This window comes from Aspergillus aculeatus, assembly GCF_001890905.1.
Source record: "Aspergillus aculeatus ATCC 16872 unplaced genomic scaffold ASPACscaffold_6, whole genome shotgun sequence".
Taxonomy (NCBI): Eukaryota; Fungi; Ascomycota; class Eurotiomycetes; order Eurotiales; family Aspergillaceae; genus Aspergillus; species Aspergillus aculeatus.
This window is the reverse complement of record NW_017962981.1, coordinates 68,646-94,549: the sequence shown is the minus strand read 5'-3', so window position 1 is coordinate 94,549 and position 25,904 is coordinate 68,646. Positions and strand designations below refer to the sequence as shown.

General features: G+C 49.5%; 9 protein-coding genes across 9 annotated transcripts; 5 read left to right on the top strand and 4 right to left on the bottom strand.

The window, feature by feature from the left end:
- The first annotated feature begins 688 nt into the window (after positions 1-688).
- ASPACDRAFT_77516 (uncharacterized protein) lies at positions 689-1,930 on the top strand. Its single transcript, XM_020204976.1, has 2 exons — positions 689-1,116; positions 1,173-1,930. Exons 1-2 carry the CDS (start codon positions 723-725, stop codon positions 1,889-1,891), a joined length of 1,113 nt encoding a protein of 370 aa, XP_020056966.1. The 5' UTR covers positions 689-722; the 3' UTR covers positions 1,892-1,930.
- Positions 1,931-2,457: 527 nt separating this feature from the next.
- On the bottom strand, positions 2,458-3,236 carry ASPACDRAFT_77515 (60S ribosomal protein uL15; the record flags this gene model as incomplete). The annotated part of the gene is made up of 3 exons (XM_020204975.1): positions 2,458-2,676; positions 2,845-3,043; positions 3,205-3,236. The coding sequence occupies 3 exons, from the start codon at positions 3,234-3,236 to the stop codon at positions 2,458-2,460; spliced, it is 450 nt and encodes a 149-aa protein (XP_020056965.1).
- Positions 3,237-3,615: 379 nt separating this feature from the next.
- On the bottom strand, positions 3,616-6,723 carry chl1 (DNA helicase; the record flags this gene model as incomplete). The annotated part of the gene is made up of 8 exons (XM_020196019.1): positions 3,616-4,338; positions 4,422-4,592; positions 4,659-5,324; positions 5,377-6,009; positions 6,063-6,232; positions 6,291-6,381; positions 6,534-6,538; positions 6,600-6,723. The coding sequence occupies 8 exons, from the start codon at positions 6,721-6,723 to the stop codon at positions 3,616-3,618; spliced, it is 2,583 nt and encodes an 860-aa protein (XP_020056964.1).
- Positions 6,724-9,859: 3,136 nt separating this feature from the next.
- Positions 9,860-12,331, top strand: ASPACDRAFT_51566 (putative chitin synthase activator (Chs3); the record flags this gene model as incomplete). The annotated part of the gene is made up of 4 exons (XM_020202501.1): positions 9,860-9,891; positions 10,000-10,735; positions 10,808-10,927; positions 10,985-12,331. 4 exons carry the CDS (start codon positions 9,860-9,862, stop codon positions 12,329-12,331), a joined length of 2,235 nt encoding a protein of 744 aa, XP_020056963.1.
- A 566-nt stretch (positions 12,332-12,897) lies between these two features.
- On the top strand, positions 12,898-14,119 carry ASPACDRAFT_1887404 (putative TBP interacting domain protein; the record flags this gene model as incomplete). Its single annotated transcript, XM_020198456.1, has 6 exons — positions 12,898-13,083; positions 13,231-13,257; positions 13,319-13,361; positions 13,430-13,492; positions 13,569-13,987; positions 14,057-14,119. The coding sequence occupies exons 2-6, from the start codon at positions 13,231-13,233 to the stop codon at positions 14,117-14,119; spliced, it is 615 nt and encodes a 204-aa protein (XP_020056962.1). The 5' UTR covers positions 12,898-13,083.
- A 1,094-nt stretch (positions 14,120-15,213) lies between these two features.
- Positions 15,214-17,103, top strand: ASPACDRAFT_51565 (putative spindle poison sensitivity protein Scp3; the record flags this gene model as incomplete). The annotated part of the gene is made up of 3 exons (XM_020202500.1): positions 15,214-15,328; positions 15,532-15,653; positions 15,739-17,103. 3 exons carry the CDS (start codon positions 15,214-15,216, stop codon positions 17,101-17,103), a joined length of 1,602 nt encoding a protein of 533 aa, XP_020056961.1.
- Positions 17,104-17,969: 866 nt separating this feature from the next.
- On the bottom strand, positions 17,970-21,332 carry ASPACDRAFT_77505 (putative RSC complex subunit (RSC1)). The gene is made up of 4 exons (XM_020204974.1): positions 21,063-21,332; positions 20,790-20,952; positions 19,350-20,690; positions 17,970-19,272 (listed from the first exon to the last, which is right to left on the bottom strand). Exons 1-4 carry the CDS (start codon positions 21,236-21,238, stop codon positions 18,277-18,279), a joined length of 2,676 nt encoding a protein of 891 aa, XP_020056960.1. The 5' UTR covers positions 21,239-21,332; the 3' UTR covers positions 17,970-18,276.
- Positions 21,333-22,150: 818 nt separating this feature from the next.
- ASPACDRAFT_51563 (ubiquitin-specific protease OTU1) lies at positions 22,151-23,149 on the top strand (the record flags this gene model as incomplete). The annotated part of the gene is made up of 1 exon (XM_020202499.1): positions 22,151-23,149. One exon carries the CDS (start codon positions 22,151-22,153, stop codon positions 23,147-23,149), a length of 999 nt encoding a protein of 332 aa, XP_020056959.1.
- Positions 23,150-23,544: 395 nt separating this feature from the next.
- Positions 23,545-25,264, bottom strand: ASPACDRAFT_27153 (serine/threonine protein kinase CDC7; the record flags this gene model as incomplete). Its single annotated transcript, XM_020199475.1, has 4 exons — positions 23,545-24,243; positions 24,308-24,368; positions 24,452-24,911; positions 24,994-25,264. 4 exons carry the CDS (start codon positions 25,262-25,264, stop codon positions 23,545-23,547), a joined length of 1,491 nt encoding a protein of 496 aa, XP_020056958.1.
- Between the last annotated feature and the right edge of the window lie 640 nt (positions 25,265-25,904).

Genomic DNA, 25,904 nt, shown 5'->3' with positions numbered 1-25,904 from the left:
TACTACGAGTAGATACGAATTGTGGATAGAACGATAGAAACCTTGAATGACGACAAAAGACCCGCTTTGGTTAATAGGACAAGGACTGTACAGCTTAAAAGCTTCAGTCTGCATACAATCCGCATACTTACAATCCAGAATGGATTATATGTCTCCAAGACATAGTTGCCCGATTATCAATGAGCGGTCCGGAACAGTCCTATGTTGCTCAAAGCTACGCCGTACTCACTCCCCAGAAATCAGGCAGTCAGTCTCAGTACCATACAGTATGATACACTACATACGGTGCATACAGGTAGATCTCATACCACTCATACCAACTACCAGCAGAAATATATCGGGTGATCGTCACGCAGATAACAAGTGGTGTGTACTGTACTCGAAGGTATTTTACTTATCCTCGGCTATTGTCTACGGTACAGTACATACCCAAGGTTGAAATTGCTATATGGAGAGTGAGTGATATATATACAGGTGTATTTATACATCACTTCCTCAGTCCCTAGACACATTTATTCTCTCCACCCCTCCACCTTCTCTTCTCCTCCTCCCCCTTCCCCCCCCAAGAAGAGCAAAAACAAACAGAGACAAACCACAAAGGAAAAGACCCCAGACCCCAGATCCCCCATTAGACCGCAATTGCACCCACACGTCAGCAAGAAAGATATATATGAAAATTGTTCTATCAAAACATCGACTCATTCGAGAATATGACGGACCCCATGAAGCCTCTGGATGCTGCGCCGCGTTCTGACCTTGACAACACCAGCGCACCGTCGCCTGTGTCTCATCGGCGATTTGCCATTGCAGGAATTCTCACGACGGTATTCGGTCTCGAAGAATTACCATCAGAAGCGGCTGAGGTTGCCTGTCTTTGGTTACTACATCCAAGACTAGCTACCCAAGAACGAATGACTAGTATCGCGACGGCAGTCATCGCCGACTGGAATTCCAAGAACCAGGGCGCTTGCTCCAATTCAAGTCGCCCTGTGAAAGGCCTGATTGCCGTAGCGTTCGACCAAAGAAACCATGGGACGAGGCTGGTTGATCCCTTAGCCAATGAAGCTTGGAAACAAGGAAACCCTCGTCATGCCCAAGACATGTTCTCGATCTTTCGTGAGTGTTGTGTATGCTGATCCAGACGAATCATAGCTCTAATCTCTGTCCTGCAGAGGGCACTGCCCGTGATGTGTCTCTCTTGATTGACTATATCCCATCTTTTGTCTTCCCCAGATCAGAACGCAAGGTATCTGATAACTTAGTTCTGGGTGTTTCTCTAGGCGGACACGCTGCCTGGAGCTGCATCCTGCATGAGCCCCGCATAAGTGCGGGCGTTGTCATCATTGGTTGCCCGGATTATGTGAATCTCATGGCCGATCGCGCAAGATTGTCCAGGCTGCCGTCCTGGACAGATAGCGAAGCTCCTGGCTCCAATTTCTTGGGCTCTGAGGATTTTCCGGGCTCATTGCTCGATGCCGTTCGAAAATACGACCCCGCGAGCTTGTTCTTGAGCCAAATGGACTCAACGTTGATACCAAGTGCTCTCCGCAGCGAGTCCTTGCCGGCTCCCACTGAAAGTGAGAAGGTCTCCCTACGCCCTTTACTCGATCGTTGTTTAGCAGGGAAGAGAATCCTAAACCTATCGGGCGGGATGGATAAATTGGTACCCTACCATCGAGGAAGCGCATTTTTGACTTGGTTGAAACAAGCAATCTCATCCAGTGGGTGGTTTGCTGATGGGTTGGTCACCCTGGAAGACATTATCGATGAGCACGCTGGACACGAGGTGACTCCCCAAATGGTCAACGAAGCGGTCCGGTTCATTCGTGAGACACTCGAGACCAATAGTGCGTGTCTTAGGACGGGTTCCGTTCGAGAGGCTAAGATGTAGACATGCCACAAGATGATCGAATACAATTATATATATTGCTATTGCATGTAAAAAATCACACTACGTGTCCTACTATGTAATTATGAAGGCGCACATGATAGTCAAGCAGCTGAGCAGACTAAAGTTACTCGAATACATTCAGCGATAATGGAAGGCAACATTCACTGGACTATTCGGTCCGGTGCGGATGATGACAACGCATCGGTGAGTGGCGATAGGAATCGACGGCGAGAAGCGATATAGCCCATGGCATCTAGTCGGAACGAGCATATGCAACAGCAGTCGAGGATTGAGTCCGGGAGAAAAAAAAAGTGAAAAAATCAATTCTCCTTCATGGTATTGTTCGATAAATCTGATCGTGAAGTTGTCTGGCGGCCGTTTTAAAGCTCGTCACCAACTAGACACCCTTTGTTTTGTAGATACACGGACCAAGGTGCCCGATCCGCGGCTCCCATTTTAAGGTTTTCATCACCAGGGGAGATAATTGACCCTCTTTGCCCTGAGCCGTAGCCAGCGCAGCACCTGTCCCAGTCTAAACCTTCAAGCAGAAACGCCAATTTCCACATTTAAGCAACAAGCTCAACAACACCACCAGCCTCCTTGATCTTCTTCTCGGCGTCACGGCTGAAGTAGCGGGCGCGAACGACAATGGGAACCTCGGGGAGACGGCCCTTGCCCAAGACCTTGGAGTAACCGAGGGAAAGGAGGTCGATGACAGGGGCGGTGTCGGTCTTCTGGCCGCTCACATAGGCATCGCGCTGCTCGGCGGGAACGAGAGACCACAGCTGTAATACAAACAAACAAATTAGCGTTTATTCTTGGCTGCCCCGGTCTTCCTTCACAAACGGGTGCGGTCATGTCTCAATCAACGTTTGCTTCATCGATATCCGACTAATTCGACCACCGTTCACTGAACTGATTCCGATCCTCCCTTTCGAGTCGATGCAACGTACCTTGTCGAGGTTGATGGTGGGCTTCCAGAACTGCTGCTGGGTCTTGTGGAAGTATCTCATTCCGACCTTACCGAAGTAACCAGGGTGGTACTTGTCAAGGTTGGTCCGGTGGTGGTGCTGACCACCGGCCATACCACGACCACCGGGATGCTTACGGTGCTTGCCAACGCGACCGTAACCGGCGGAAACATGACCGCGGCTAGAAAACAGAAATGTCAGTCTGATGTCCTTCCTTCTTATATGTTCGGCACCTCTTCGGAGAGCGCCGGACAAAGCATCTGCCTGTCGCATTCCACCACGAAAACCGCGAGATCACGATCGAGGGCATTGAGGCGAAGGGGAAAAGCTTTTTCGACTCACGCTTTCCTTGTCTTCGAGAAACGGGTAGGCATCTTGTCGACGGTGCTGAGCTCGACAAGACCGGTCTGAGAGTTTGGCGATGGGGGGATGCGGTCGTGGGTGCTGGGCTCAGATGTTGAAATCAAGGCTTGGGGGGGGGGGCTAGAATGTGCGCTAATTTGCTTGCCCTAATTTAGGGCCCTGCCCTTCAGATGGGCCTTGGCGCGCCGGGGGGAAAGGGGGGGGGGCGTTATTGATCACGTGGCTTCATTGTGGTCGGCATCGGACCTGCCTGTGCCAGTTGGCGATCCCGGCCAGTAACGTAACTTCGTAGTTGGATGTAATTAGTGTGCTAAGTAACTACTACGTACTGTAGCCACTCAACTACGTGACTGCTAAGAGAGGCTTATCATTCTTCAATTGCTCACATAATCACTGGGCCCTGCTGTTGACACGTTGCTTATCATCTCCGAAAAAATCAGACAGGCTCTGAATCGTCCTACCTGCAGGTTGATTGATAGAAGCAGTGGCCATGCTCTGCTTGATCCAGGCCGGAAGCTTTCCTCTGATATTGGTTCGATCATACCGTTTATCCATCAACACAATAGCGGCATAGTCCTTGCTATGCCTGATAGCTCGTCCGATGCACTGATTCACTGCCCGCATACAAGCGTTCTCGTAGTATTCTCTCCCTGCAGCTTTGGCGGTCGACCGCCGACTGGCTTCGGAACCAACTGCTTGATCAAACGCTTTCTGCTCGACATACTCAATTTTTGCTTGCCAGACGGCACTTTGAATGTTCGGAAACGGCAGTCCGATGATGACTACGCCACGTCCGAGTCGATCGGAAAAATTGATCCCTTCGGACAGCTTCCCACCCACCACGGACAATAGAAGCGCACCGCTACTAGAGTCAATGAGCTCAGCGTACTTCTGAAGCAATTCTTCCGTCGACTCAGCCATCTCTCGTGATTCAGAGAGGACCGGCTTCGCTCTATAGATTAGCTCGTATACGCTCTGGCCCCGCTCGCCTTCTATCGGCTTTTTCCACACGTTTAACACTTGGCCCAGGTAATCGTAACTGGGGAAGAAAGCAACGACGCCATCAGGAATCGCGTTGCAGATGGACGCTATTGTTCGGCCAAGGTCAAGTATCTGAGCGATCGCCCAGAAGCATCAAAGAGGTGCGCCGGTTAGTCGAGACACGTTCTCCCATGAGCTTTGGACGAATCACTTACCATCGCCTCTACGTTTCGAGAGTCATACGTGAACTCGAGATTCATGCCTTGTACTCCACGCCCTAACGTGTGTACAGTCAAATTCCCCGACGGAATGACATGACCGTAACTAAAGGTATCGATTCGCTCAGAGGGGACATAGGAGAACAGATGATTCATGTAGTCTGCCATCTACGAAATCTGTTAGACGGACAAATCCGAAGGTCGATTCACTAGACACTTGCAGCGGGGTCTTACCGGTGACATCGTTCCACCAGCCAGTATGACGGCTCTGGCATCTTCAACGAGGTCACGGAATTGGTTTGTCGGATCAAGAAGCATGTATTTCAACTCAACTTCATCCTTGTCTTTCAGATAAAACAATCGCCCCTCAGTGGACGGGTTCATCAATGAGAGCAGGAATCCCTGTATGTGGAACAGTATAGGTGTCGTGGATCTCCCAGAAGCCCTGGCTTCTGTTGCTTCTTTCGTGAATTCGACGTACCCATCGACTTTTCTGGCGAGCTTACTCTCCTGGAGATATCGACTTAGTTTGTAAGGGTTAATCTGGTCGACGCCCTTCCCAGACATGAGCTCCGAAGGCAGGACACGTCCTTCAGGCGGCCCATTGCTGGCCAGCACAGAGCGAAGGTGATGTGTAATTGAGCCGAGGAGCCGGATGATCTGAGCAATATAGCTCCTGTTCCGTCCTTTCAAACGGGTCTTAAACTTGCGGGCATAGGCCGTTAGTTGTGAGATAGACGACTCGAATTGGGAAAGTGTCACAGTCGCGGAATGGATGCTAGATATCGCATCCATCAGATTATGTGCTTCATCAATGATGATGATATGGCCCTTGATTGACAACCCAAGTGCTTCCCTGGCTGATCGCTGAAGCAAGAGAGGATATGGAAGAGTGACAATCTGTTCAATTTCAGCTGTGTGTTTAAAACAAACGGTTCAACGAAAGACTCACCTCGCTATGCTTGATAACCGATCGAGAAGCATAATAGGGACATATTCCGATCTCCTTTCCGACGTTCCCTAAATCTTCTATATCTTTCACAGTCGCAAGTGCATGATCGCGGAACCGAATAGCACGTGTCTCGTCTTCTTTTGCCGGTAGATAGGGGCATTTGTGTTCTGTGGCTACTCCAGGTTGCTGCAATTCGAGACAACGTTCATTGATCGCTGTTGGATTCTCAAGTGAAGATACCCGTGTATTGATGCAAAGATTCTTCCGGGATCCGAGGGAGAGGTGTCTAATGCGTTCCTCCAAGGCCTTGCTTCCATCACTGGGTACCATATCTTCTGGGATACTCGATGGCATGGCAATGCGTCGTAATTCACCTGCAAATTGGGATAGCTGAGAGTGTGTCCGAGAACAAAAGAAGATCTTAATCTCATCGTCTTGGTCACTGTCTGCATCGTATTTAGCAGTCGATTGCCCTCTGAACCTTTTCAGCAGTTCAAGTGTGCTGGAAGAAAGCCCACTGTCGGGTTGCAAGCTTTTGGCTGAAAGACCTGGTTGATCATCGTCGCTATTATATTCATTTACAAGGAATTGATCTTCGTGCAAGGGCGGCCCAGTGGATGCCTTGCTTAGTTTCTGATAGTCTTCAATCTCATCATTCTGCGGCTAGGACTCGACAGTGAACCTACCTGCTTTTTTCGGGGGAGTTCTGGATTCTCCACCACAATCCTTTGTTTCTCTTCTTCGAGTTTTGTCCTCTCTAACCGCTCCTCAAGCTCCCTCCTTTTCTCGAGCATTGAGCGACTCAACTCACTCTTGGCGAATTCCAACATCCAGTCTGGCTCACTCTCGTCATTGTCTATCGCTAGGGTCAGAGGCAATAGCAATGCATATTGAAGGAGATCCATAGTCCTCACTAAGTGTGTGATCGATGGTATCTTGGAAAGCAGAACGCTTGTGGTCACGCAGCCAACTCAAGGAGCCGCATATCAAACTTAAGGATTTACCCTACGGAATATGTTAGTCATCAGTCATTTGCATGGTTCCTCATCACCTTCAAATCAAGTCAGAAGCAGATTTCGCGTCGAGCCTTTCAGAGATTTTAGGCTATGGCTCCCTTCAATGGGCTGAGCTACGTAGGGTGACTTGAATTCACTCACAGTGCCTAGCAACACCAAGTTAGCAGGGGTCGCAACGCCTTTGCCTAGTCATGAAGTCCAACCTACCCGTTGGGGACTCGAAGATCGCTACTTTGCCATCCTCGAGACATGTGTAAAGTGCTCTCATGAACTGAATTTGAATATTATAGGGGGAATAAGGGTGGTGGAAGTCCTTGGTCTGCAGCTCCATTATTTCCAGGTGGTTAATACTGCATTCATAGGCTGATTTCACTGGAGGTATTTCGAGAAGACCAAATAAAGAGACAACAATGGGTGAATCCGACAGACTAGACAGTTTACTAGACAAGTAGAGACTTAAAGCTGTCAACTTTGAGGCGAGGATGGAGTGTGTAGTCCTTTCTGAGTTACCACGAAGAACATACAAAGAACTTTCCACGGAAGATCGGAGGCCCCACACATATACTAGTCAGAACTAGTCGCGCTCCAAATCTTTTTGGTAGCTCACCTAGAACCTAGAACCTAATAACGCTCGACTCGCACTCTTAAGGCTGAGGAACGTACAGTCTACGCAATGAGTAGTAGCAAGTAGAAATCTGTTCGATTCTTATACCTTAGTGCTAAATGCTCAACTGTATATCAGGGTGGTCACTGGTGAATCAAAACAATTTAGTGATTGGTTTGCAGGTATTGACCTAAGTTGGTTACGTAACTACTAATTAGGTAACTAGTTAGTTAGATAGTCCACTAACTAACCTAACATCAAGTTAGTTGACTAACTAGTTAATGACCAATCGGTCACGTGACGTTACTGTAAGCTCTTTTCTACAATAATGTACACATGGAAGTGGTGAAGTACTGCGAACCACCGAAGTGGTATAGATATAAGCTCTCTTGATCGATTCAACTCATAGAGGCTCAACGGACTGCTTGATTATTGACATAAAGGTAAGAAGAAGCAGGTGGTGACGGGGGTGAGCCGCCGGCCCACCTCCCCCCTATGAGGAAGGCGGTTTCGACCTCAGTCTTTCCCCCTGTCAGTACCCTACAAAGTCCCATAAGCTAGCTGATAAAAATGGAGTACTAGTAACGTTGAAGACTGTATATACCCTGTAATTGGACCATCAAGCAGAACCATGGCCTTGCCCCATCTGACAGATAAGGTGGTCTGGGCGAAGGAGTCAACATCCGTAGTGTGTGATCCAAGAGTACCTTTAGGGGATGGAAGAGAAAGGGGTAAGTGTCGCCAGTTATACTATCAAATTACTACTACACACTCCGTGACTACTAACTACTAGGTACGCAGTCGGTGTATTTAACTAAGTAGTACGGAGTAGTGCTGAGTACTTAGTATGCTTGCTCGTGCTATCAATAGCCATGAGTTCTGGGCCTCGGGAGAATTATGTGGTACTGTACTATTACTCCGCAGGTAACTTACCTAATTACGTCTAAAGAAGGTACGTAGACTCTCCAGGCGGGTTCCATGCCCCGCTCCTGGCCAAGAATAAGCGCTATTATTGACACCGGTCGGATTTCTATTGCTATCGGCGTTGTATTTAAAGATACAAGTCTTTATAATAGAAATCTTCTTATATCAGAAATTACTATGGGAGTTCTTAGGATTTTAAGGGGCGAGAATTTTGCTATTAGAGTTCTTTATTAGAAAGTCTTTTTTCTACTTTCTATTAGAATTATTAGAGTCTATATTATAATATATAACACATACCGCCTACTTCATAAGACTTAGCTGCGGTAGCTTTAGAATTACAGCCGCTGTCAATAGCCATTATCCTGGCCCAGTTACTTTCAATCAGGATTACATGTGCCTGCCTATTTAGAGCTTTATGCTTACTCTTACTTGACGAAGGGCCAGCATCTTGCACTAAGTAGTAGCTTCAGCGACATGTTGGGTATGTATTATGATGAGAAGGTCGATCGAGCTTAGGTAGAGTACGTTGTAACTACTGTACATATGAGTATTGAAGCCGAACAACCACCCACTAACTAGAGGAGGATAACCAGCCCGTATAGGCCTAACGGAAAAATGAAGAGGTATCGAATTCAACTAATAAAGCTGCTCAAAAGAGAAAGATGAAGCAATTCCTATGTATGGTATGAGAGGAGGGGAAGAGAGGGAGAGAAGGAGAAGGAGGGAAGAATGAAGAATCAACCCACATACCACCGCCTTCCCTGAAGGGAAGGTGCCAAGGACCTCCTTCCCTCTGACGCCACAGTATGTAGTACACTACCTCCGGAGTACTCCTGATTGTGGACGATAGGTATTATGTAAGGGGAGCTTCTCCTCTGTATAGTACAGTACAGTCCTTGTAATCTTAACACTGTATCTACTGAGTATGTGTGATCTGTATCTCGTACTGTACTGTACCTCCAAGCCAACCGACTACCTATGTATTTAGTCAGATACCAAATTTATTAGCATGCCAAATAAAACCCCACTTCTCAATATTGCCCCTGGCCCCCTGTCAGACAGACTACTTCACTTGTTTGATGTTCAGCAGATTCGAGCCCTGAGAATCAGTTGGCATGTACTTGGAAGTTGGTATGAATATATTCCGTACAGTATAGTACATTACTTCTTCAAATATATAGCGTACAGTACTTAACCATAACCACATTAAACAACCACAATACCTTCAATGTAGTAAATCATCCGGGGTGATGGAGCCTCTGCTGGCTTGCTGGCTTGCTGGCTTTGTAGTTTGTACAGTGCCCCCCTCCTGTCCCCACCTTCTCTCTTGTACTGTTTGTTGCTCAGCAGTAACCTAACCTACTCGGTATTATTATTATCGATGGCTGTTCCCAATCACCCCCCAGTGATTTTTTCCCGGTCCCTCGTCGCCCCTCCCCTCCCTTAGTCTAAGTAGGTAGAGTAAATTGATTAGTAGTTAGTTAGTGAATCTAGCAGGATTAGGTAACTAAAGTACGTGATGTGTACTAGTCCCAAAGGTGAGCGTACATTGTAATGATCATCGTTATTACTCGGTAACCTCCATTCCGCTTTCTGTTTACGCTCAGCCCGAATCCTCTTTCTTCCTTTCCTCCCTACTCCCTTAACCACCCCTCTCCCTCCCCCCGCCCCCCACCACCCTTAGCTTTCGACTTATTAACATCTTCTGGATCATCAGACCCGAGGTCTTTGCCACATAGTAAGGGCTTTTAGTCTGAAACCATTTGATTGTCAGGGGCAGAGAAGAAACAGTCACAATCAGCCAAACCAAGAAAAGAAAACGCAATAGTTCCAAGACCGGAGAAACACACTGGCCGCGATGAATAGGCCACCACCCCAAGGTCGTGGTCAGCCACGGCTGGGTGCGACATGGTATCCAGGGGGTCAGGACGATTTCTACATGCCAGAAGTCATATCTCCATCTCCTCAAAGGTACGAATTGCCCGCGACTCTTTGAACAAACAGTTGATCATCCCTTCCTAGTGTCCCTTTCACTTGGTTGTGTTGCTAATCGATCCAATCATACCCTTGTTCTAGTAGAGTCATGCCCGAGGTACCGGAGAATATGCAAGACAACATAGCTCATCTTGAGCACGAAGCTCGACACCCCCACCACAACCAGCACGCTCCAGTGCAGTATGACCGCTCTCGCTTCCCCGAGCGCACTTCGTCCGCCTTCTCACAAGACCAGCCTTACCCATCAGCCTACGAACCTGCCTCCCAGTACGAGCAGCAGGATACGGCTCACGATGCTATGGGTACTCCCAACTTCTCTCCCTTTCCTGTTCTGCGGAATCCCCCGCCAAACGTCCCTCCAACCGATGAGCAGCGGGAAGCCAACTTGGAAAGAGCACGTATGGCAGTGCTCTCCTCTAATGATCCGGAGATGCAGCTGGCCTGGGCTCAAGACGCGCTCGCTTTCGTCGAGGTTGCCATGCAGAACGAGGCACGTCTGTCTTTGATCCAGCCTCCGCGACCACAAACCCCCCCGGTGGAGCGTCAACTCAAACTCGACGCAATGAACATTGTGAACTTCCTCGCAGAACAACGTCATCCCAAGGCTGAGTTTATCAAGGGCATGTGGCTCGAGTTCGGGAAATTCGGATATCGCGTCGATAAGAAGGAAGCTTTCCGATCCTACTCGAGAGCCGCGGACAAAGGATATGCCAGAGCCGAGTACCGGATTGGCATGCAGTTTGAAAGCTCCGGAGAGCCCGAGAAAGCCATCAGGCATTATGAGAAGGGTGTTGCCCTTACAGACTCTGCTTCCTTCTACGTATGTCTCCCCGCGTTATCAGACCGGCTCGTACCCCGCGCTAATAATAGCTAATGATATATACAACGGTAGCGCTTGGGAATGATGATCTTACTAGGCCAGCATGGCCAGCGTCAGGATTATCAGATGGGGCTCGAATACATTAGCCTTGCAGCGCAGTCCTGCGATGAGAATGCCCCCCAGGGAGCCTATGTTCGTCCGGATTCACCCACAATTCTACGGCTGGGAAGCTAACCTCTCCATGCCCAGGTCTATGGCATGCTGCTAGCGCGAGAGTTACCGCAGGTCAATGTTCCTGAGAGCTACCTTCCTCTTGATCTCAATGCCTCCCGTGTCAACATCGAAAAGGCTGCCTATCACGGCTTCGCAAAGGCACAGGTCAAGATGGGTGCAGCCTATGAGCTGTGCCAACTCGGCTGCGACTTCAACCCCGCCTTGTCTCTGCATTACAACGCATTGGCTGCACGACAAGGGGAACCGGAAGCAGAGATGGCAATTAGCAAATGGTTCCTTTGTGGTCACGAAGGTGTCTTCGACAAGAATGACGAGTTGGCATTCACCTACGCTCAACGTGCCGCTCAAAGCGGATTCCCTACTGCCGAATTTGCCTTGGGATACTTCTACGAGGTCGGAATCTTTGTTCCCGTGGACATCAAAGAAGCTAGAAGCTGGTATGCCAAAGCAGCCGCCAATGGAAACAAAGATGCGACAGGCCGCATCGATAGTATTTCTCGCTCCAAGACTTTGTCCAGAAAGGATCACGAGCAAGTAGCAATAGCTCGGATCAAGTCGCGTTATGGATCTGGTCAACGAGGGAGTCCGATGAAACCTACCCCTGAGAACATCGAAATGCCTGATCCGTCCCGAATGACTCTCTCGGACAATTCATCGGCCGCTGCTCCCTATCCCGACAGGCCTTCGTCCCGGGCCCGACCTGTATATCCACCCGGATATGGCATGCCTGACCCACGTCCTAGTTCAGCGTTTGGGATCAATCCCAACATCCGCAATACTGCTCCCACCTACAACCGCGCGGCGTCTTATGGACCAGGCCCTATGGGCTATCGGACCCCAGGGCCCAGTACCCCCTCCACTGCCAGTCCCACAAGCCCAGCACCTACAACTCCCAAGCTTGATATTGGCTACTCGGCACCGCTCGAAAATCCCAACGCGGACGCTCGGAGACGCCCTCAGCGGCTTGACAACATGCCTCCTGACCGCAGACCTGTAAGAGGCCCTGCCTCTCCTCATATGCAAGTTGGTCCGGTGAGCTCCCCTCGGCCAGCTGCTTCGCCTTCAACCACGTCATTCCCCCCACGGACGGAGTCTATGCCGTCTTCGAATGCTCAATCCATGTCTAAGCCTCCGCTATCTTCATCCACACCCAAACCCTCCTCAGCCGCGCCCACCCCTAAGCCCGCCCCACCAACGACAAGCGCTGCCGGCCAGAAACCTCCAGCAACAACGCCAGCCAAGTCGCAATCTGGTCTTCCGGGTAAAGGCCCCAAGACGTTTGAGGAAATGGGCGTTCCAGCTGTACAGAAAGACAGTGATTGCGTATGTTCCTACTTTATTGCAGCCGCACACTCGTCATGATAGCAGCTAACATTGTCTAGATTGTCATGTGATACCCCGACGCCATCTATCTCGTGATATTTATTCGCTTGTGCTGTATCTGGAAAGTCTTATGAAGCGCTATGCCATCTCTCCTTGCCTCGAGCCATGTGATCAGGGTCGAGTAGCTTGAAATTGAGGGTCATGGAAGAGGCAGCGTACGACTTGAGTTTGAAACCTGAACATTCTATGTTTCTTTGGGATGGTTATGTTTCTTGCACTCCATAGGTTTTTCTCAGGGGTGTCAAGAACACCGCAGTAAAATGAACTACTTTCCTACCGGGCATTTATTATGTATGAGAGGAGTGTGGCAATCTCCTTCTTGCTCCGAAGTGGCCATTCTGTTGCCGTCTACAATGTTCCGAGCTTCTTGTGTCTCCCTTAACTTCTCCTGGAGAAGGAAGGCAATCGTCTGTGGTGGGTGCTGAATGCCAGGCATCTTCGCTCCAAAACACGTGACACGTCGGTCCAATTGTATTTCATCCTCCGCCGCCGCCGGGAAATCTGTAACTCTCTCTCCTCTTCCACCCCCCCTAAACCAGCTCGATGTGTGCCATGCTGCATCGGTAGCTCAGCCGGTGCACCAGAGTCATGACGCAGAACAAAGCAAATTGTCCTAAGACTATTCGCAGCGAGAGTGAGAAAATGATCATCGTGCGAGAGGCACGGGTGGCTAATATCTTTCGTGGGAGGAGCTATTAACGACGGCGCTGAGGTCATTCTTGATTACCTTCGTGCGTATTCACCCCAGCCTCAGTGTCTTGTTTCTCCTTCGGCCCTCTAACACATCGTCTAGAGAGACAGAAGTACGGCCAGTCACTCCCAGTACACGTCTGCTCTTATCGCTTTGCAACATAACAGCTAACTGTTACTTGTGAATCATGGACACAGTCGCCCGTATTCGGTATGTTAGTAGATGGGAATACTAATCCCGAAGTGGCCAGACTTGCTCCTGCTGAAATGAGGTAGGCTATCGAGATATCAGCCAATCTACACGCAGCGGTCACCAAGGGTAAGTCCTAAATTAGATTCTGTTGGGTGTAATTGAGCTCATTCCTCGCGCCATGGCATCTTACACAGCGTATGCCGCCAGAGCATTACGAGACTTGTGGCACGACAAGCAGATTGGAGGACAGACAGCGGGTAAGTGTAGATCATCTTGATCTCGTGTCGATGAGTTTTGAACAGCACTGAACTTGAGGGCTCTCTTCATCTATAGGAAAACAAGTAGTGTATCACGCTTTACAAGAAGCTCCCAACGAGGTCACATCGGAAACCTTCGTAACCCTGGATGAGCACATTGAGAAAGCCCAGGGCAAGCTTTCCAGTCTTCAGATCCACAAGAAAAAGGTACGAATGGAGCTGGCAGCCCTCCATGCGAAACCTTTACTGTCTGAGCTTCGTCGAGATGTGGATCAACTTGGTCGAGATCAAGCAACAACCCGGACAATCTGGCTCACAATGGAGGGGAATGCTTCGATGCCCGTGCCCGTGCCCGTGCATATGACAAGCGCACGTGCCGAAGAAGATTGGAAGCGCTGGAAAAAGCACGCTAGCAGTCGTGCTCGGATCTGCTGTGACCTATGGCGAAGGTGCTTGGATGCGTTGTCAAGCGACACAGCTTGGGAAGAGCTCTGGGTATGGGTGATCATGGTCTCATTTCCAGCCTTGAATGGTTCTAATTGGTGACTACGCAGGAATCTCTAGGGTTGGAAGGGCCCCCGTTACGCCGATCAAATGATCACTCAAGCTCGTGAAGAAAGTCGTTGAAAAGGCAGGATGGAAGGGATCGGTCTCTGATCGGCGGCGGTCGATCCCTGGTCTTGAGAAAGCGCATGTGTGCAAACTGACTTACGGGTTCGTGGGGGAGACGCAGCTTAACACTGCACTCTATCAGTATCGATTTGTTTTTCGATAACTTGATATGTACAGTACCTTGTAAGTTTGAGTCTCCAATCATTCTGAAGGATTATGGGAAGAGGGACGTTCATTAGTCAGTATAATATATTGAAGTCATCTGAACATGTTGGATTCTTGACTGTATTCTGTCTGTAGCACCGACAGGCAAGGAAGGCCAGGCTACTTAAGGAGAACTTGCATACATAAGGAGAAGAAGAGAAAGAAGAGGAGGAGGAAGAGGAGGAGGAGATTCTCGTGATATATTGTTATTATATGGTACAGTACTAAGTCCAATCTGGTATTGTGTCTGGTAGATTCACTTGCCCGCTTTTCTAAGGGTTTCCCTATTTCTTGTACTGTATGAAGTATACCGTACTGTACATACATACTGTACGAGTCGTCAACACTAGTAGTCCACGAAGTTCTCTATCTAGTATTTACCAGTAACTTAGTTATTGCAATTGCACCTTTTTTTTTTCGGCTCACCGCCCACGCATATCCCCCTCCTTTGATCATCCCGAGGATGGACTTCATCCGCTGCTCAGACTGATTGATATACGAGCGAGTACTGTAGGACCGTTCACGCTAGTTGTTTTTTCCTCCCTTCCCTATTCGATTCCACCACCCTTCCCTCACCAATTCCCTATCTTTGTCCGATAATCCTCCTGCGGAGTTTCGGATCTCCTTGCGTGTGTTGCTGCGCTGCCATCACCTTTGCCCACCTTGGCGATGCAGCTGTCGGCATCCCGCAGCCCTTCTCCGCCTATTCAACCTTCTTCCCCTCCTTCCAACACCACCACCACCACCACCACAACCACCATCACCACCACTCCAAATCACCCTACCACCACTATTTCCTCCTCCCCCTTCGCCCCCTCTTCCTCCTCAATCTTCCTTCTTTCACTGCCGCCGTCGTTCCGGTTTCCCACTCTTCGACTCGCACCTCAAATCACTTTTTGAGTGGCATGAAAGGTCGCGCGCCTCTCCCGGTCCCCTCCGGTCCTCAATCACTCCAGAACGGTCATTCCCGCAATCCCTCCGGCTTCGACATGGCTGCCCGCAGTCCTCCCAATCAAAGCAGTAAGTCATACATGTCTCGTTCCCATCCCCGCAAACCGATCTGCTTTCTTTCCCTCCCCGCGCTTCATGTACGGCATAATTGAGGGCATTGCATTCGGTTTGTTGCCGTTCACTTGTGCTTCTCTTTCATCAATTTCATTACACTTCCCCCCCCCCCCCATGGATGATCAATCGCTAATGCTTTTACAACTGTCCCTACTCAGATACCAAGCATGTGCCTTGCAAATTCTTTCGCCAGGGTGCTTGCCAGGCCGGGCCTGCATGTCCCTTCCTCCACTCCACTGATGCAGCAATAGACTATGCGCCTTGTAAATATTTCACCAAGGTATTAGATAGCTCGGCCGTCTATCATGAGCCTTATGTGTTCCAGAATTTCCTCCGACGGCTGACAGCTTGTGCTTTGGATATAGGGTAACTGCAAATTCGGAGCGAAGTGTGCGCTGGCGCATATTCTGCCCGACGGCCGACGTGTCAACCGCCCCAACCCAGGAATGGGACTGGGTGGTGGTCACCTTAATTTGGGTGGTCGTGTTAATCCGCAAGCCTACGTGAACCAGGATTCTGCTTTGACCAACTCTGTTTTGTCGCAGCAGCGGATGAACGGCCATGATCCAAGATATGCCCCTCAGCTTCCGCCCCAGTCACCACCACCGCAACCGTTGCCCTATGATGTTATTCCTACTATCGATACTGGACTGACATCCGACACTAATTCCAAGTACGGGTCGCCTGTCGACGATGTACGATATCCCATGTCACCAAATCACCGCCATCTGACTGCACTGGATGCTCCCCTTCCCGCGTCGTTCGACAGCCAAGGCATTTCGCACGCGGCTCGGTATGGCCCGGTTGCGGCTTCCATGCCGTCGAAATTCGGGTTAGAACTGTCGCCTCCAGCACAACGAATGGGCGCACCATCAGATGCTATTCGAACCCTTCGGGACACGGCTTACGGATCCGATCTCAGGAAATCATCTTTTATTGGGTCATCGCCTCCTACCCTACCAGAAGATGGAATGGGGCCCCGCTTCCTTCATTCCCAACGCCCCATCAAGACACGAATGCTCTCAGCAAGTGTGCCACGACCCACCGCTCTGGATGACTGGGACGATAGCAATTTTCCAATGGAAGAAGACTATCTGCCGATCAACTTACACGACGATGTTCTTACCCCGCAGGAGCGACTTCGGCGCCTCTCGCGCACCGATCATGATCTGAGTTCCAGCCATCGCGAGCTCAGCGGACTGGGCATGACTGGCACCAGTTTTTCCAAAGTGGGCTCTCCCTTGGCTTCCAGCCCATCCCGATTCGGGGCTTTGTTTGCCAAGCAGCGGCAGAAGCGAGAGGAAGACGCCCATGGTAGTACTTCTCTGACACACATTGGCTCACCTTTGCGGGAGTCTTCATTGAATCTAGGCACCAGCCCGAGCCTTGGCCCAATCGGCAGCCGGCAGATCTCTGGAGACATCTCTCCGTTCGTGTCGAGTGCCCCTCGCCAACCGTCGATGTCCATGATCTCTCAACAGCTCAGTGGCATGTCTCTACACCCTGGCCCCCCTCGCCATTCGGCATCTGCAGGCCCTAGCAGCCGCCTGGATCGTACCATCTCATCGCCGGTCAGTACCAGCAAGATTGACGAAGAGCAAAGTGACTTGGTTTTCTCCATGGAAGAAGAAGAGAACAACAAGCGAAGCAGCAGTTCTTGGGATTCTCACAAGGCGGATTCAAATGACGATGAGCCGACTTCCACGAACAACCCAGAGTTCCAGCCTTAACTCGCTGAAACATTATCGCAGTCCAATCTACTACCGATGCCTAATAATCGATTCTATGCCTCATCAAACCCTTCAGTGGAAAGAATGGAATCGAACTTGTATTTGGAAGCCTGAATTCAGCAAGCCTTTTCGCACGAAAGAACAAGCTAGCATCACAGGTGGGTACCAGTTCATGCCCCTGTCCAGTCATGACGTCATTCAAAACTACACAAAAATGTTGGAGGGAATTTTTCATAGAACTGTTGAACTTTTTCTGGAGTTATACTGCATCTGCCTCTAATATTGGCCATTGCGTCGCATTATATGATCTGTTAGACAAGGGATGTTTTGTAACGAGGCCAGGCCGTCCCCAATTCTGCTTGTGACTCCCCGCTTGATCTTTTCCCTTATCATTCTTCTCTACCCTGGCCTTTTGGTCTCTCCCATTGTTCATTACGCCATGTCGCTACCCTACATGGCACTTCTAAATTCCGACAAAATGCAATATGCACAAGGTCCATTGGGTGATCTTTTGGGGCAGCAGCATTATCATTATTATCTTCACCTAGTGTACATTTTACTGGCATATATCGTTCTCCTCTTCGAAGCATGCTTGTCTCTCACGATCTGTGCTTGTCTTCTAATTCTAGTCTACTGGCCTGCAGCCAACAGTCAATATGGTGTTGGGGGTTACGCTCCTAGCTCGTTTGCCATATTTATAGGTTCGTGTTTTCTATTATCATTTTGATAATTCTTCTCGTTTGTTCCTTTGCTTGCAAATCCAATGCTGAAATTTCGACCACGTAAGTATGAAAACATGGGTGATCGATAAACGTACGACATCTGTCTGTCCCTTCTGCAGTTTCCTCCAATGGAATTGGTTCTGTCGAGATGCCATGAGTTGTTGATGTAGCAAATAGGAGGTGGGAATGGGTGTGGAAGAAGCAGACATGATTTTACTATACAATCGCTATTTGGGACGAGGTAAGCATAACTATGACAACCTTGGTCATAATTGATGAGACTTATGAAGGTATACATCAATAGCTCACAATACTTATTAACGTCCAATTCAGAAATTCGCCAATTTAGCCACAATTCACTCGACAAGAGCACTTTAGTTTGTTTTCGGTCCACCATTCCGAATGTATGCCGAGTAGTCAACAGTGGCTCATGAGGGAGCGTTTCTTTTCGTCAGCATTTCGTGTCAACATCAGACATATACATGGCACTACCTTTAAGGCTAACAAACAGTGCGCTCTGTGAGTGAGATTGGATATGCGCTGTCTTCTCGTGCGGGACTCGATCGGCTATTCTCCGCTGTTCGTGTGCCTTGATATCTGCTCGCCTGACACTTTCTCCTTCATTCTGATACAAAATCTCATAGAGCTTGTCCGTGCCTGCCACAATTTGACTTGTCATGGTGTCCCAAGCCTTGACAGTGAGCATCTCCACTTGAGTTTCAAGAGCAACTTTCTCATCTGCTCGGGGGCGCTTGACAATTAATGCTTGTCCCACTTGATCCTGCGTCCCTTTGCGTTTCTTGGTCTCCACTAGTCTGCGCCGCTCCTCCTTTGCGGCCAGATACTTGAGAGAATGTCCCAATTTCTGCTGATAGGATGAAATGATGTCTAGAGGTGGGGTCGAGAAGAAGAGGATATGACCTTGGTCATCACAGTGGAACTGTTCGCGGACATTTGCGGGTATGGCGGCGTTTGCAGTATCACTCAGATGGAAGACTTCAATGGGACGAGGTGCATTAGGGTTGGTTGTCACCGTAGACCCATGTAGACGGTTTGCTTGATACGGCATGTAAGGGGTTGACTGGGCGGCCGAGAAAGGATGGGACACAGCCGGAGCTTGGTAGGCGCTAGGGTGTGGGGTCTGCGGCACGAACCCGCTGGAGCTTCTCGGTAACCCATGCTGAGTGGGCTGAGTCGGAGGAATTTGGGGCTGAGAAAAAGCCATCGGAGGGCCCGGGGCTGGCGAGCTCTGAGTTGGGGGTATGGCTACAGCTGGCGAGCGGGCCGTAGCAGGCAATGCGCTCGCCGCGGCACCGGTGCCTTGACTCTCTACGCTGGACCGTGGAGGAACTTGGCTAATCGATGACTGCCGAAGTGGAGCTGAGGGCAAAGCTGGCTGAGGTAATGACGGAGGTGGAGAAGGTGTGGGCTCCGGAGGTGGTGATTCCTAGGATCAAGATAATAGAGTCAGTATTTTTTTCCCCTCACAATTGAGGCCAAGTGAGATGTTTGAAGGGGCCCTACGTTCTCATCACGCGGTCGGCGATGAACTGCGCCAACAACAGGTGGTGCATTCTCAGCTCCCCATGTTGGCTTTGGAAGATCATCGGTTTCCGTTGCATCGGTCCTGAGCAAGTGTTTGATGGGGCTTGGGATCTTCTTAATCCGTCGGGGAGCTTCGAACAAGTCCATCTCGTAGTCCTTTTCCCTGACCTCATCGGGGAGACAACTAGCCCAAGTCTTGATCTTGTTCAATTTATGCTTCTCTTCATTGTAGCGGGCTTCGCAAACGTAGACATCTTTGTTGGGAGGTAGGCCTCGAGGCCGTCCGCGATTGTAACGGGTGAAGAACATGACAAAGCATCTATCGACAATCTCTTCAACCCGGTGATCGCGGTATTGTCCTGTTTTCACCACCTCGTTGGGGTAGAAGTGCTTATCCACATGATGGACCGTTTGTTCGGGGCGATAGTACCAACAAGCATTGACCCATTTCTCTCCCTCTGAATCCTGCCATGTGCGATATATTTGCGCCACGATAGGCTTCGTCACGTCATTAAGGTTCTGGATATGGACCCAATCGCCGACCCTCCATAGTTCCGACTTGTGAAGAATTCCTTCCGGCAACGGCAGACGTCCATCCTCCATCAGGTACTCGCTGTCTGGCTTCTTCTTCTCAAGGTCGGCAAGCTTTCGTGCTTCCAATTGCAAATCAACAGCATCCTTGTAGATTTGACTGTCGGGTTGATTATAGGCCTTCGCGTTGTTAAACATGAGTTCCATGTCTCTCATGAAATGGTCTACCGAGTTATATTTCTTTCTTTTCGACTTGCGCTTGATGATATCGATGGCAATCGGTTCCTTGGTTTCAACATAATAATCCGGATACATGGCCTTGTCGGGTAAGCGTTCGAAATGTCGCACTTTGAGTTGATTGTTAGGCCCTTTTAGCTTTCGGATGCCCTTTAGAACAGCTTTGATTCTTGCCTCCATAGGGGTATCGACACGGGGTGGTCTGCCTCTCTTCTTCCTTACTTCCGGATCATGGGACTTTTGGCCATCATCTTTCCCCGTATCACGTTTGCTGCCTGCACGAGGTCCCCTTTTCTTTTTGCGCCGACTTTCTTCGTCAGTATCCTCTTCCTCGTCGTCGTCGTCATCGTCATCATCTTCCTCCTCATCCTCTTCAGGGAGAGGGTCTGCTTCAGGGATCTCCCCGAGGTCGGGGAGTTCGGCATCCTCTGCAGAAATAATGCCTTGTTTCACCAACTTCTCAAACTCGGCAACGAAGACATCCTTGATGACGAGTGCATCTTCGTAAGCCTGAGACTTAGGGCGGTTATAAGTCTGTGCATTATGGGGGATCTAGTGCCAATGCCATGTCAGTTGCTGCCAAACATTACTCCTCGTGGATAAAGCACAGGGTTGATGCATGAATCACAAGATAACAATAGTACTACATACCAGTGCGCAGTCGCGCACAAAGTCAGCGAATTCCTTATATTCACGTTTGTTGATCTTCTGCTTCAGAATGCTGAGTGCCATCGGCTCCTTAATAATGTCATAATAGTCAGGAACAAGGCGCTTATTGACGCTGCGTTGAAACAACTTGGACGGATCATGGCCACTGCGTTGAATGTGAAGCAGTCAGTTAGCTAGCTGAAATGCTGGGGGATGATATGCGATACACAGCGCACAAATGGTGGAATGAAGCTGTGACAAGAAGATTGGACTCACTCCTCTTCTCTGAACTCATAAATCGCCATGACAACATCCATCATTGATCTCAATTGTTCGTCAGAAACAGTGCTAGTTGCGACCGAGCCATCGCGTTTGCCATCGCCTTCGATGGACTTTACCGGCTCCTCAGCAGCAGGTTGCGCTTGCGACGGCTCGGAGATGTTTGGCTCCATCTTTCGAGATAGCCGCGGCCACGGAGAGAAGAACCGCAAATCAGGACCAAGCCGAATGGAATATCTACCACCAGCGTGAAAAAAAGGGGTTTTTTCTTCGAATTCAGCAAATGAGGGTGATATGAGGAGGATGCGACATAGAACAAGGAGAGAGTGTGCAAAGAAGCAGGAAGGGCGAGATTCATTCACCAACTCTGCTGAGTCAGCCTATGTGTATCATAACGGTTTAAATACTGTAATACGGCTGTGAATGATAGAACAACATTGTCCTCCCTGGTAAGATACCGTTTCACAAGTATGCACACTGATCGAAAAAAACACATAGCCAGCGAGTGATATATCCTGCCCTCTAGGAATTCTGGGGGGAAATCCGATCGATTAATATAGATTATCTTGTATCCTTGCCTCCCGCTGGTTGTACTGTAGTCTACCTCTCAAATCAAATAAGAGTACTTATACAGTTCAGGCTTTGGCTGCACAATTTTGGCTCCAAGCCTCCGCGCTGCTTAATCGGTAGCTGGAGTTCAGGCTTCATGGCTGGCATCTTTTCCTGAAACTGCCCAAATCCTCCTGCATACGCCCAGCGAGAAAGCTTTGCGGTTGAATCGAAATCAAGTATACTATTGACTAGCGTTCAAGTGATAGAAAATACCCTAGGGCCGAGTTTGATCGTGCAACTTGCTGCCAGCGACTTCAGCAGATGCGCACCCGCCAGCCATGCCCCACCTTCCAGTCAACCAGGGATAAGTTACCTGACCTACCTCAACCTACTTATATAAATGCTTATCCGCAAAACTCACAGCAACATCTGATCGACCCAGACTAGTGCTACAAGACTACTTTGCCCAGCTAGTGGTCAAATGCCATCTAAATATACACACACTTGTTCTTCTGTCTTCGCTTTGAGCCACAATGAGAATCCGAATACGCGGTCCGACTGGACAGTCGACCGTTTCTCTAGATGACGATGCAACTGTCGATGTACTCCGCAGACAAATCACAGAGTCAACCGGACTATCAGATTACGACGTGAAATATGGGTATCCACAAATCAAGCCTCTCTCGTTAGAGGGCTTCCCACCTAACCAGAAACTATCCGACCTGGGGATGACTCTGAATGGGGAACAGTTAATTGTCACGAGGAAAGAAGGCAGCCTCCCCTCTGACACGAGCCGCGATCAACACGAGACTGCTACTGATCGGCAACAACCGCTGAACGGGCTGCTCGCTGAGAAGACTCCGAATGAGGGCTCTGATGACCCGCCGGAGATTCCATCACCGGAACATCATGGTACCTTCGTTCTCCGGATCATGCCTGACGATAACTCGTGCCTATTCCGCGCCATCAGTAGCGCGACCATGGCTGGTGTAGATGTGATGACTGAGCTACGATCTGTTGTTGCACAGACTATACAGGCAAACCCGGACCTATATACCGAGGCGGTGCTGGAAAAAAAGCCGGACGACTACTGTCAATGGATCCAGAATGAGGACTCTTGGGGCGGGGGCATCGAGCTCAGCATATTGAGTAAACATTTTGACATCGAGATTTGCTCGATTGATGTGCAAACACTGCGGGTCGATTCTTTCAACGAGGGTCCTTCAATGCGGTGCATCGTGGTCTATTCGGGCATCCACTACGATACTATTGCCCTGTCGCCTTCAAGTCCGCCGTATACCCATGCAGACGTCCCCGCCGAATTCGATACCAAAGTCTTTGACGCCAACGACCCTTTGGTCCTGAAAAAGTCCCTGGCCTTGTGCAAGGTTCTGCAAGAGCGGCATTATTACACAGATACTGCCGGGTTTCGTCTGCGCTGCAATACGTGCGGTAGAACTTTTGTGGGCGAAAGAGGCGCTACACAGCATGCAGAACAGACTGGGCATGTCGATTTCGGAGAGGCTAATTGAAAGCGACGAGAATCTTCGCCGAGTATCGACTTACGTATGCATCGCTAAAACTTAGGTTCAAAGTAGCTTGGCACCTATTGTCATGACAATTCCTTACTCGTCACTTGTGGGCAAGTAGACACCCTACCACCCTTGAGATCGTTTGCTTCAGACCTCGAACTCTTTTAAGCATTGTCCGGAGTTAGTTGTCACGAGTCGTGGGGTTGGTTTCGCCTCTTGTCATTCCTGTTTACCCCCGAAATGCTCATTCTGATTGTTCTGATAACGGACTCCAAAGGTTTATGGGAAATCTGAGTGGCCCGGTAGCTGGTGGTCTCTTTGTGGTCGAGCGCCGGGGCTTCATGAGTATTCATTGCCGTTACCGTACATCTGTCCCCTCCCCCCTTTGGAGGATATCATATCATTGCTACCTCATCTGCTGCATCATCTGCTTCATCATCCTCCCTATAACCCTCCTCGCCGGTATCTCCGCTATCATCCGGATTTCCACCCCACTCCACGTCATGATCTATGGGATCAGTGAAGAACTCGTGTTGCAAGGCCTCTTTAGCACTGAGACGCTTGTTAGGGTCCAGCTCCATGAGTCCAGCCAAGAGACGGGTGGCTTGTTTTTCGCTCTCAGTCAGCTCCTCCACGCAACTCGCCCATTTCACCAGCTTCTCCCAGCTATAACCCTTTTCTCCTATAGTTGGGATGTTGGTTTCGAAAATCTGCCCATGCATGGCTGCCGCAATTTTCATGCGGCGTGTGCCAAAGATGCTTGCCATCTCGATCATAGCGTCGACATCATCAGCTGAGTTGAAAAATGGAAATCGACGACCGAGTAAGGTCAAAAGAATGACGCCAGCTGACCACATATCAATTTTGGTAGTTTGTGAAGTGCATTTGAAAAGGACTTCGGGTGCGCGAAAACCCCTGGTTCCTGCTCGATTGGCGCGCCTCGAAGGCCGGGAGTCGTTCTTTGGGTACCCCACAGGTGTATTATTCAGAGATGAGGCGCAATTAGTATAGTAATAGCTCTGAAAAAATCGACTGCGACGTATCTGGCTAGAATTCGCACACAAGCAGGTACCAGTGTACTCCGAGCCCTCGCGCTGCGAAAGTGCATCAGCAATTGAATCACGTGCCATGGGTGATTGTGAGGGCGCCTGTACTTACTTCTGCAAGACCAAAATCCACTAGTACACCCTCTCGGAGTTCAGGATTGTAAAGAAAGTTACTGAAAACGTGATGATCAGTACCTTATCAATGCACCGAAAGATCCAAGGCAACGGGGCTGGGCATCGGAACGCATGTTCTTACGTCGGCTTTATGTCACGATGGAGAATGTTATGCTTGTGGACTGAATGTAAAGCGGTGAACAGGGATCGGAAGTAATGTCGCATGTCGGCAACCATGAATGTACGATATTGGATACGGAAATCGGTGTGCGGAAAGAAGGGCAAGACTGCTACGACTTGATCCTGATAGCGGAACGCAGTGATTAATGGACATACTGATCGGCAACCCCGAAGATCATGCAGTAATTCAAGTTCGTTTTGAATGCGTAGCGGACTGCTTGTGACATAAATCTTTTTCAAAGCAACGTATCGCGGTCTTCGTCGCTTCACAGAGAATATGCGATTGCTTTCTCCTTCGACCCGGCGTCGCTTCGCTGGAAGGTTGGTCAAGTTGTCATCTCGGATGTCCTGGAATGTGTCCCAGTCATTTTGATAATGGTCGTAAAGAAGATCCTCCGCTTTGTAGACAGTCGAAAACGTCCCTAGTTGAGGTTCGTACCGAGTTAGAAGGTTCTCAGACACCACCGGAAACATCGTAGGATAGCCATTTAATTCACACCATACCTTCACCTATTCGATTGACTAGCCGAAAGCGATCAGATATCCCTGGGAAGGTGTCTTCCAATCGCTTCATATCCTCTTTCACGGAATCGTCAACGTCTTCCTCATCATGGGGGTCAAATTCTTCCAAGCCATTCTCATCTGGCATATTCTCCAGGGACGACTCGCTATTTGTCACGATCCCATCCCGGTGTTCATAATCGTAGACTGAGCCAGATGGTTCTGGCCGCTGAACACCAAAAAATTCAGTCGGCGCTGCGTGTAAGGCGGACATTGCACCAAAGCGCGCGCGGCAATAGTTGGCGCGACTGCGAAGTCTGGGCCAAGGCTTAGTCGGTATATGATGCCAGCATGCAAGCAGGTTCAACTTCGGGAAAGTGATGACGAAAGAGCACACAGCTTCTCGTGTTGACGATTGGTATATGTTTCGTCGCGGATTAGTACTGTACTTACCAGTAGTCAGAGATCGGAGGGAGGGGAGGGTTTGGTCGGAGATGCTCCATCAGGGCTGCTCAATCCACCGTCTCAGCGGTACAGAATCACCCGTTCCGGTATAGTGAGTTGTTTGCTTATACGTACTTGTAATGATAGAAGTGTGCCCGGTTCCCCGATCGTACCATACCGCCTACCAAAAGAGGCAAAAATGGTACGTGTCACCGGTAACTCATCGCGTTGGAAGTCCCCATTCAACCTGATATTGTATTGAGTACTCCGACAGCGCGGGCGCAGTGCAGTGTGTGCCCGTGCCCTTATCAGCACCCCCAAATGGGAAAAATACAAACAAACTACGGTTTCACGCCCGCCTGTCGCCGCCTGGTTTCTCGGGCTCGCGTTTCCTCTTCTTCCCCTCCTCTCTCCCGTCCTTCCATTTCCCCACCTGGAGTATCAATCACCATTCTTCGCAATAAAGATTT

Excerpts from the sequence above, each read along its gene's own strand:
- ASPACDRAFT_77516 (XM_020204976.1), top strand. The coding sequence starts at position 723 with ATGAAGCCTCTGGATGCTGCGCCGCGTTCTGACCTTGACAACACCAGC. Across the intron at positions 1,117-1,172 it reads AGACATGTTCTCGATCTTTC|AGGGCACTGCCCGTGATGTG; the intron begins GTGAGTGTTGTG and ends TCTGTCCTGCAG.
- ASPACDRAFT_77505 (XM_020204974.1), bottom strand. The coding sequence starts at position 21,238 with ATGGAGCCAAACATCTCCGAGCCGTCGCAAGCGCAACCTGCTGCTGAG. Across the intron at positions 20,953-21,062 it reads TATGAGTTCAGAGAAGAGGA|TGGCCATGATCCGTCCAAGT; the intron begins GTGAGTCCAATC and ends CATTCAACGCAG. Across the intron at positions 19,273-19,349 it reads GCCGACCGCGTGATGAGAAC|GAATCACCACCTCCGGAGCC; the intron begins GTAGGGCCCCTT and ends TCTTGATCCTAG.